Source organism: Egretta garzetta, unplaced genomic scaffold (genome assembly GCF_000687185.1).
Source record: "Egretta garzetta isolate BGI_Z169 unplaced genomic scaffold, ASM68718v1 scaffold255, whole genome shotgun sequence".
Classification (NCBI taxonomy): Eukaryota; Metazoa; Chordata; class Aves; order Pelecaniformes; family Ardeidae; genus Egretta; species Egretta garzetta.
In genome coordinates this window covers 365124-376328 of record NW_009259797.1, presented here as the reverse complement: position 1 = coordinate 376328, position 11205 = coordinate 365124, and the positions used below count along the sequence as shown (strand labels likewise).

The following is an 11205-nucleotide window of genomic DNA, read 5'->3' as shown; positions in this document are numbered from 1 at the left end:
GTAGTGTGGATTCCATAGTCTCATGGCTTACCCTTGGTCTCTGCTGCTGATCCAGTCCCACCCTGTTTAGTTTACGCAGTCTAGTGAAGGCATAAATCACAGAGCTGTGCCTTGTGCAGTCACGGTGCAAGCTTTGTGGTGGATAAAGCTTTATGCCCTCCTCTGCTGTCCCAATTTGCCAGTGATCCCAAAATGCATTAGATATAATGGGAAACAAACCCCAGCGCTGGGGTGATCACATACCACGCAAACAAAACAGGATGTCACCGCTGTAGCGGTACCTTTAAGACACATCGGTGTGCATCTATACATTTATTTTTTCTTACAGAATAGCTTGAGCTTGTACACAGCAAAAAACAAATTCACAGATACGAGCCTGTCCCTCACATGGCAGTTTACTTGTTCAAGGCAGACTGTGCTGTACTAGCATCAGCAGAACCAAACAGTCTTGGTATTTTCAATCTAATCCATTTGAAAAGTTTTTACTTCTCTGTTAGACAATCTAAAATGATACATGACAAAGTTTTTGGCCACTGATTGAAAGTAAAATAAATTGTGCTGTTTGTATTAACAATGCAGCGGTAAAATAATCCAGCTGTGTTACGGTGGTACCTGGCAAGGACTGAGAGTATCAAAACTGCTCGAGAAGATGCCTTTAAGTATTAAACACTGGTAATCAGATTATCCCCAACTCATATTGCTTCAGTGTTTCTTCCTTACACTAACAAAAGTTCAGCACTGGCTCTGTGTCCCATTAGAGTAGAGTTGAAGTCTTTTCATTTTTTCCTGGGGCTTTGTTTCATATATTGCAACTCATTTCTTCGCATATTTTTCAGATTTTTCCCTCAACCAAGTCAGAAACACACCTTGATATATTGCATAGCAACAACAAAAATTAAAAAAGCTAAGTAATTCTTCAACATTATTATAGGCCCAGCAATGCATATTTCCCCCCAATTTTATCGCTATCTATCCAGGACTGAAGCATAACTTAATGTAGGCTTTGCCCTGCTTCACTCTGGCGTACCATAATCTGGTGAAAATTAAATTGTACAGAATGTGCAGTTGAAGTCCTATGCCATTTAACTTCCAGAGCATTTTATTTCAGCTGTCTTTTAAACAGTTCCCAGGCTAGTTCATTATGACCACTGCTTACAATTGCTCGTGTTCCTTCTGGTAATGTGTTCTGCAAACCCTTCCACATATCATGGAAATCTAAAGTTTCATTTCTCTCTGAGGCCAACATCTGTTTGTGCAATATTGCAGTAAAAGTATAACTGCATTTTTGTTCTGTTAAGAAAGTATTGGTGAACAGGGCTTGATCGAGCAAAGTAATAAAATATTTGCTTAAAAAAAGAGCCAAATACTTTTCAGAATAACAAAGAACATATCATGAGGGATGGGTCAAGTCTTCTAGTCTTAGGGAAGAGTCCCATGAATGGCCTTTCCCATGTCATTCATTGGACTATTTCTTATTTCAAAGTCTTTGAATAAAAACTTGTTCATTTTCTTTCACTGTAAAATGTGCCTTTCACAGGCATATTCTGCAAAAGATACTTTTTGTTTCCACTCCTGAAAAAAGAGGCAACTCTTTGCATTTCATCTTTCAGTATTATGTAGTTTGTCAAGGGTTTTGCTTCCACGCTGCCCAAAGTAATCTATAGCATACAAAGTCGGGAAAGTAAGTTTTCTCCAGGGAGTGACTCCTCCAGTGGTGGAAAACACAAGACCTCATCAGAGCCACACACACACAGCACTACATAGTCACATAACTTCTGAAAGGCAAAGCTTGGAAAATAGCGATTGTTATTGCTTACCAGGGTCAGCCTGGATATATTGAAATGGGCGTAATAGGAAGCAACAGCAGCATCCTGGCTGCCTTCCCCCACTCCAAGTTTCTTTAGGGACCAATACCGAGGTTTTTAAGACAGACTTGAAGCAAATGGCACAGCGTTCAGTCACATTTTTTAGCAGAAGTCCTACCGTTCATAAACTGCAATAGAAGGGAGGCAAATAGGTGTTTGAGGGGAAAGTGGTTGGCAGTAAAGACAACCACCACTGGCAAAGGAACAGTAAGGATGAAAACATAAAAATCATCCTTCCCTGTTGCCAGTGCCCTGAGATTACCTGGCCTGTAACTGTGGTATGTATTGATCTGTATGGGGTGGGCTTGCATGCTTGTGAGGTCATCTCCTCTTCTCGCCTCATCAAGCGTCTCCATGCCCAACACAGCCTAAGGTGTAACAGCAACTCGAAGCCTCCACTGCTGTCATGATTTGACACTGCTAGTACGTCCTGACACAATACATGGGGCAGAAAACAACAGAGGTTTTACTTGAACCTTGATTGTATAAAAAGCAGATTTAAGTAATGTGAAAATGATTCTTTTATAGCCTTAATAGTGAAGGGGAAAGGAAATCCCATAATAGCTCTAGAAGGCTCTTGTAACTGGAGCAGTTACAAGGGATGACAAAACCTTTTGTATGACCATTGCAGGAATATTTTCAAATCTATAGATATTAAAAATATGGACTTCTTTGTCAAGCTTTGAGTAGGTCTTATAATTAGGAACATTTTGTCTTCAAAGTTATATCCTTACTATTTCTGTTAATCCGAACAGTAAACATATAATATTAAGTGATGTTTCTCAGTCCTACCATACAGCAGCATAACATCATAAGCCTTCTAAAGTAAATTACATTTCTTTAGGTGCTTATTCAGTAGTTTGACTAGACTTCAGTAACTTGAAATGTTTTTTCTTTTATTAACTGTAGGTTCTTATCAAAGTGTTGGATAACAATGATAATGGCCCAGAATTCTCTCACCCAAGTTACGATGTCACCATTTCAGAGGACATCCTCCCTGATACTGAAATTCTGCAAATTGAAGCTATAGACAGAGATGAAAAGCATAAGCTGAGCTACACTATTCACAGCAGCATTGATACAGTCAGCGTGAGAAAATTCAGAATTGATCCCAGCACTGGGGTGCTCTATACTGCTGAGAGATTAGACCATGAAGCTCAAGATAAGCACATCCTTAATGTCATGGTAAGAATGCAATATTCACTCGGCTCAGGACACAATCACTGCTGCTTCAGGTGCATATGTGCCTTAGTCTTTGCATGAGCAAAGGACTCTTAGTGCAGTAAGTAGTCATTAATTTCATCTTGACTGCCCTGCTGTGTATTTATTTTACATTTTTTATTTGGGCTTTTTTTGGAAACTTATTGTGAATTCATTGTATGGAATATAATATGATTTGCTATCTCAAGGGAGAGCAAGCAGGAAATTATTTAATCTCTTGGCGTCTGGTCCTCTCACTCAAGGTAATTTTCAGAGTTTCTGAAGTGAGGCTGAAAGTTATTTGAGAGTTATTCACAGGGAGTTAACTGCTTTCTTGCCATAGAGAATGCTACAGCCTTTCTGAATACAAACCTCATTTATAGTTTCCTTTTACAGACTTATTTCAGTACATAAACTGTTGATATACAAAACAACTTTCATCTACACTTCCAAATGTTTGGGTATGCAGAAAAAAAAAAATTAATTACCATTTTTTGCTCAGTGCACCTAAATTACAGAACATAAGTCTGTCTGTTTTCAAGTGAAGATTATATATTATGGACTGGAGTATAACAAAAAAAAAAATCTGTATTAGTTAAAACATTGTAGTCTGCTATTTTCTTTAACCACTTAAGCCTCCTGCAGAACTGATCTTTGAAGGAACAGCTCATGATGTGTTAGGGGGCCATCTTTGGGCAGGGTACCCTAGGAATCAGAGACCTGTTGTGAGAACCAAGTGAGAAGAAACTGCACAGGTTCTCATCTTGCAGAGTACCAAGCTGCAAGTCCTTTGGAGAGCAGGCTAAGAAATAAATACAAACTGAATCACAGAGAGACATGGCTGACAGAGGTCATTTTCTGGTGCTTGGTTTTGATCTCCACCTGATACAGTCGGGGTTTTGCTCTACTTAAGAAGAACCAAACTTTTGGGGATCATGTTGGTAGGATTATCAGTGTAGCAGTGCTGAGATATTTTGTATGGGGTTGAAAGAGGTGTGATAAATGATACCTCTGTTGGGACTGCTCAGCACTTCTTAAGGTAATTCCTACTCTGTTTATGATTGGTATCATCATCTTCAAAAACGTATGTACATATACAATGACGAAAATGTCCATTGGCAGCTACAAGCACTAGACTGACACATGACTGATCACAGTGGGTAAAATTGTTTGCATCTCTTTGAAAGAAGGATCAATGGACAAGGTATATTTGCATCTATGCTATAAAGCAGGAAATGGCAGAGCAAAGGCGTGATCATTTAGCATGTATTAAAAAAAAAGTATCTCTTGCAAACCTGAAGTCAAATTTAAGATGCCATGTGGTTTCCACTTTACAAATTCATGTCATGATGGGTAGTTGCCATGCATTCTTTCACAAGTGAAAAAAAAAGTCCCTAAGCTCTTCCTGTTTCTTTAATTTTACTGTCTACCATCTCACATGTGAATGTATTTTAGACTGTTGTTTGGGACAAATGTATTGTTTTATTACTTTGTATTAAATACAACTGTAAGTATTATTAACGCTCAGATAAGCAATATTTATCAAGTTTTACTAGATGGATATCAAGATGTGTATTATGCACTTTTTCTGTAGGTCCGAGATCAAGAATTCCCTTACAGAAGAAACCTGGCCAGAGTCATCATAAATGTGGAAGACTCCAATGACCATAGTCCATACTTTACCAGCCCCTTGTATGAAGCCTCAGTGTTTGAATCAGCAGCAGTTGGATCAGCAGTCTTGCAGGTCACAGCTTTGGACAAAGACAAAGGCGAAAATGCAGAGCTTATCTACACTATTGAAGCAGGTTAGGACAGAGGCTGAAAATGCAGTGTTGTGATTCATGCCATACACAGAGCAGTGCTGTGACGGTGGTCTGTCTTGGCATACAAGTCAACTTCTTTGGTCTACCTTCTGTAGAGCTGGGCAAAGAAGACACCTTCCTGTTGGTTGTTTTTTATTTTGAAGAATGTTCACTAGAAGGCTACTGAGCCTTTTACCTCTAAGTCATTGGTTCAAAACCATCACAGAAGATAGTTATGGAAAGCTACAGCGAGTGGCTTGTTTTCAGGTTGCTGGCTTCAGTATAGTACACAGTGGATCCTCCATAAACAAATGCCGCAACAGATGGTATCTCCTGGCATCTTTGCCAATATTCGGATCAGAGGAGCATGGAAACTAACACCAGGGCTACGTTAAAAAGTTCTCTCAGCAGAGCCATAGCATGTTAATGGCGCAAGGTCTCTTGAAACTAAGGGAGGGCATGGTGATACCAGATCAAAATTGCTTTTGCTGTTAAACTCTGGATATTTACATTTACCACGTAATCTGTACCAGCAAAAGCATTCCTCTGCCGGAGCAACAGCATGGTCATGACAAGTTTGCATTATCTCTGTCACACATGCAAGTGAATGTAACTTTCTCTGGCTTATATGGATCTGAAGTTAAGAATTATCTCTTGAGATAAACCATTAACATACATACAAGAGGGGTGCCTGGAAAAAGATAGAAGGAAGTAGAAGTTTGTAACCTTTGGATTTTTTTAATGTTTCATTTAAAGTTGTTTGCTTTTTTTTTTTTAAAGTAATATGGATCTTTCCATTGTAATAATAGCAAAACTTGAAACCTATATTGCCCAAAAAAGAAGTCTCATATACTGCAGATTGTCCCCATATTAATCAGATCACAAGACTTTCCCAGCATTAGGCTGTGATCCTCCAGGATCATTATTTATCCCTATATTATTATAAAGACTTGTCATCAGCTAGGATGGCTTATGCCAATTAAGAACAGGCTAAATGACAAAAAATAAGTAATGAAATAAGAATATCTACACCATCTCATATTGATTTAACCTCATACAGTTCAAGCTCACACTTTAAATTAATCTGATATAGCCTGAAGCTTAGAGAAGACACAAGGCACTTTTTTATGTCATGACCCTGTATGCTCTGTGGAAGCAGAGTCCCGTAAGCAAACCAGGAGGTGAAGTCTTCTGTAGCCAAAAGTGTTGAGCTTAGACCCTCGTGGTCATACAAAGAGCTTAGCACTACAAAACAAGTATTTCCTTTACGCACTGCATTTGGTCTTAGCAGTTATCTCTCAGGATTCTTCAGTGTCCTTTAACTTGGATCAGGGGAAATTTTACACATGCCCAGGCAGGACAACGCTTGCTTTATAGAACGAACTCTGAGCAGACCAGATCAGGTTCCTGGGGCAATGTTTTTCAAGACTGTTCCCAGATTTTTCTTGACACCTTATTACTATTATGGGCTCCAACCCAATCACCTGTAGGTGCCACCACAATGTAAAGAGCAACCTGACATGCTAGGACTTTCATTCAGGGGAATTACTTACCTCACCTTGCATGTGAAGAGAGCAATTGGTAAAGAAAGTAGCTTTTGTGTGATTTCATAAGAAATTCTTAAAGCAGAAGAACCTGCTTTGGTCTTAGATGAGGCAGTCAGTAGCTAAAATTTATTCGTATTAGCAAGCACTGACAAAATAACTGCAGCAGCATTTGTAGTGTCTGCAAATGTGTCAGATACTGAGATCTTTATGAGAATTTGTAGCTCTGCCAGAATCTCAGCTCCTCAGTGAATAGCACAATTTTTGTTTTAGCTAGTAGAGTAAACTTTACTGATCTGAAAGGATGGATATAAATAGAAAGCCACTACCAGTACTGAACGACATACAGTACTATGGAGCTTAAATTAGCCTCCAGGCCCCAGAACTTACAACAGATCATGAATCACTTCTTAAAAGTAGTTCACATTAAGTCACTTCATTTAGGATTCCATGTATTTGATATTCCAGCTACAATTTTCACATTTACTGCTCTGTGCACAGCACCTGTAACAATCACCATTAAAAGAAAATCTCTTGTTTATCACCAGTTACCTGAGACATATTTCTCTCCAGGTCATGGATGGATGCTTAACTGTAGATTGGAAGCAGTTCTAGATTTTAAAGTGTAAATTACAATATCAGGAACATGTTATAATGATTGGAATTGCTGTAAGTCAGTACATGTGGTTTGTGTTTAGAATCAAGTTCAGAAAAAGAGTCTGTATGCATATACATGCCATATACACACACAGCATCCTATACTTCAAGCAGCAAAATACAGATTGCCTAATAAAGGTGATCTCTAATTACAGGATAAGGATACGTATCAAAAGTTTTGAATCTGTCTTGCTAAAGAAGAGGTTGGCAAAAAGACTGAAAAGAAAAAAAGACCCCGGAGAAGGTCTTTGATCCAAACTCACTGTTTTCACCTTTATGCAGTCAGTAATATCCCTGCTTTCATGTTATAACAGACATTTCCTGACATTTTCTGCTAAATCTCATTCATCTAGATTCATCCTCCTCTGAGATCATACGATAAACCTTTGTGCCACAAGATACTTGAATCTCTTTTCTATGCTATTTGTTCTGTTTTATTTTCCTAAATGCCACTTTAACCTTCTTATATTCAGTTCTTTGAGTCTTGACCTACTATAATCTTCTCTATGGTTGCTTAATATCCCCTTCAATTAAGAGCCTGAGTTGTTATCCATTTGTCTTGTAATTGGCTTGTTAGCCTCTGATCTAGTTTCTTTGCCTTTAGGTGTACATGTATTTGACTAATTCTCATAATTTAGGGATATTTTTTCCTACTTCAGTATGAGTAATGCACATGCAGCGCTTGCTCAAATGTTGATACTCAGAATCAAGGTATAGATAGCAGCACCTGAGATTCTTAAGGTTTGAATACCTATACCATCTACTGAGATGCCTGATTTTCAGAAAGGAAGGCTGGGAGGACCTTGAGAATTCTTTTATGTTGTTGGGTTTGCGTTGGTTTTTTTTTTAGAATAACTGCCTTTAACAAATTGAAGCTAATTGCTCCTGGTTTAAAATATCATTAAGTGCATTGTATTTAATTTCTAATTTGCTTCCAATGTTTCTGTTTTAGGAAATACAGGAAACACATTCAAGATTGAACCAGTTTTAGGGATCATTACACTACTGAAGGAACCAGACTTAACCACTATGGGACAGTTTGTTTTGTCAGTCAAAGTGACTGATCAAGGTTCTCCACCGCTGTCTGCAACAGCAATTGTGCGGATATCTGTGACGATGGCAGATAACTCCCATCCTAAGTTCACGCTCAAAGAATACCAAGCCGAGGTTAATGAAAATGCGGATATTGGTACTTCTGTCATCTCTCTCTCTGCAATCAGTCAGTCCACGTTAGTTTATGAGGTTAAAGATGGGAATGCAGATGGAGCCTTCACTATAAATCCATATTCTGGAGTGATCACTACTCAAAAGGCTCTTGATTATGAACGTGCTTCCTTCTATCAGCTCATTGTACAGGCAACAAATATGGCAGGCATGGCATCAAATGCCACTGTGAACATTCAGATTGTTGATGAAAATGATAACCCACCAGTTTTTCTCTTCTCTCAGTATTTGGGCAGCATAAGCGAAGCTGCTCCTATAAATAGCATAGTCCTGAGCACAAATAACAGTCCCCTAGTGATACGTGCCACTGATGCTGACAGCAACCAGAATGCTTTGCTTGTCTACCAGATTGTTGAGTCTACTGCAAAAAAGTATTTCACAGTAGATTCCAGCACAGGTGCAATCAGAACAATTGCAAATTTAGATCATGAAACAATAGCCCACTTCCACTTCCACGTGCATGTTAGAGACAGTGGGAATCCCCAGCTTACAGCAGAGAGCCCAGTTGAAGTGACCATTGAGGTAACTGATGTCAATGACAATCCACCAGTCTTCAGCCAGGCTGTATTTGAGACAGTCTTGCTCCTACCCACATATGTCGGTGTTGAGGTTCTCAAAGTCAAGGCTACAGACCCAGATTCAGAGATCCCCCCTGAACTAACATATAGTCTAATTGAAGGCAATATGGACCATTTTTTAATTGATTCAAGCACAGGAGTGCTCACCATTAAAAACAATAGCCTCTCCAAAGACCATTATATGCTAATAGTAAGAGTATCTGATGGGAAATTTTATAGCACTGCTATGGTGACAATAATGGTAAAAGAAGCCATGGATAGCGGGCTCCATTTTACACAAAATTTTTATTCAACTTCTATCTCAGAAAATAGCACCAATATCACAAAGATTGCAGTGGTAAATGCTGTTGGTAACCGCCTCAATGAGCCTTTGAAATACAGTATATTAAACCCAGGCAACAAGTTTAAAATCAAATCTACCTCAGGAGTCATTCAGACAACTGGCGTCCCCTTCGACCGAGAGGAACAAGAGCTGTATGAGTTGGTGGTGGAAGCAAGCCGTGAACTAGATCACCTTCGTGTCGCTCGAGTGGTGGTGAGGGTTTACATTGAGGACATAAATGACAATGCCCCAGTGTTTGTAGGGCTTCCATACTATGCTGCTGTGCAAGTTGATGCTGAGCCTGGAACCATGATATATCGAGTGACGGCTATTGATAAAGATAAGGCTGAAAATGGTGAGGTGTCATATCTTCTGAAGGAAGACTACGGTCATTTTGAAATTGATAGAGTATCTGGTAGCGTCACTTTAAAAGAAGCCTTCAATTCTGATTTGTCTAATATAGAGTATTTGGTTGTTGTTCTTGCAAAAGATGGTGGTAACCCATCGTTGTCTGCTTCAGTAGAGCTCCCCATTACTATTGTTAACAAAGCAATGCCTGTATTTGACAAGCCCTTCTATACAGCTTCTGTGAATGAAGATGTAGAAATGCACACACCAATTTTAAGCATAAATGCAACCAGTCCAGAAGGCCAGGATATTATTTATATCATTGTCGATGGAGATCCTTACAACCAGTTTAATATCGACTTTGATACTGGAGTTCTGAGTGTCATCAGCCCACTGGACTATGAAATAAATTCTCTTTTCAAGCTGATGGTACGAGCCAGTGATGCCCTCACTGGTGCTCGAGCTGAGGTCACTGTGGACTTGATCATTAATGATGTTAATGATAATCCTCCAGTTTTTGATCAGTCAGCTTATAATGCTACTTTGTCTGAAGCATCTTTGATTGGGACTCCTGTACTGCAGGTTGTTGCTATTGATGCTGACTCTGACAATAACAAGATTGTGCAGTATCAGATAGTCCAGGACACCTTTAACAGCACAGACTATTTCCATATAGACAGCACCAGCGGCCTAATTCTGACAGCCCGGATGCTGGATCATGAACTCATACAGCAGTGTAGCTTGAAAGTAAGAGCAACTGATAATGGGTTCCCACCACTAAGCAGTGAGGTTCTTGTCAGTATCTCAATAACAGATATGAATGACAACCCTCCAGTTTTTAACCAGTTAATATATGAATCGTATGTGAGCGAACTAGCACCTCGGGGTCATTTTGTGACTTGTGTCCAAGCTTCTGATGCCGACAGCTCTGATTTTGACAGACTGGAGTACAGCATCCTATCGGGAAATGATCGGACCAGTTTTATTATGGACAGCAAGAGTGGTGTTATCACCCTTTCCAACCATCGCAAACAGAGAATGGAGCCCATGTACAGCCTAAATGTCTCTGTGTCAGACGGGCTGTTCACCAGCACAGCTCAGGTGCACATACAGATCCTTGGAGCCAACCTCTACAGCCCGGTGTTTTCGCAGAGCATTTATGTCGCAGAGGTTAGAGAAAATGCTGCACCTGGAACTAAGGTAGTCCATGTAAAGGCAACAGATGGGGATTCAGGTGTATACGGCCAGATAAGCTACTCCATAATAAATGACTTTGCCAAGGACCGATTTTTGATTGATAGCAATGGGCAGATCCTGACAACTGAGAGGTTGGACCGGGAGAACCCGCTGGAAAGTGATATCGGCATATTTTTGAGAGCCCTTGATGGAGGTGGCAGGAGTACGTTTTGCACTGTGAGGGTGATAGTAGTGGATGAGAATGACAACGCTCCCCAATTTATGACGGTTGAATACAGAGCAAGTGTCAAAGCAGATGTTGGGAAAGGTTACTTGGTGACCCAAGTGCAAGCAGTAGATCCAGATGATGGAGCCAATTCCAGAATTACCTATTCTCTGTATAGTGAAGCCTCTGTTTCAGTGGCTGATCTGCTTGAAATAGATCCAGACAATGGATGGATGGTCACCAAGGGTAGCTTTAACCAGCTG

At 39.7% G+C, this 11205-nt stretch overlaps 1 protein-coding gene across 3 annotated transcripts in view; it reads left to right on the top strand.

Annotated features, from left to right (window-relative positions):
• FAT3 (FAT atypical cadherin 3) overlaps nt 1-11205 on the top strand; it is a 339730-nt gene that overhangs the window by 252396 nt on the left and 76129 nt on the right. For all 3 annotated transcript variants that reach the window (XM_035895315.1, XM_035895314.1, XM_035895313.1), the window contains 3 exons: nt 2775-3050; nt 4660-4870; nt 8021-11205. The exon at nt 8021-11205 is cut by the window's right edge and continues 889 nt beyond it. In XM_035895315.1, coding sequence (XP_035751208.1) covers nt 2775-3050; nt 4660-4870; nt 8021-11205 — 3672 coding nt within the window. The remainder of the gene's footprint in view (nt 1-2774; nt 3051-4659; nt 4871-8020) is intronic.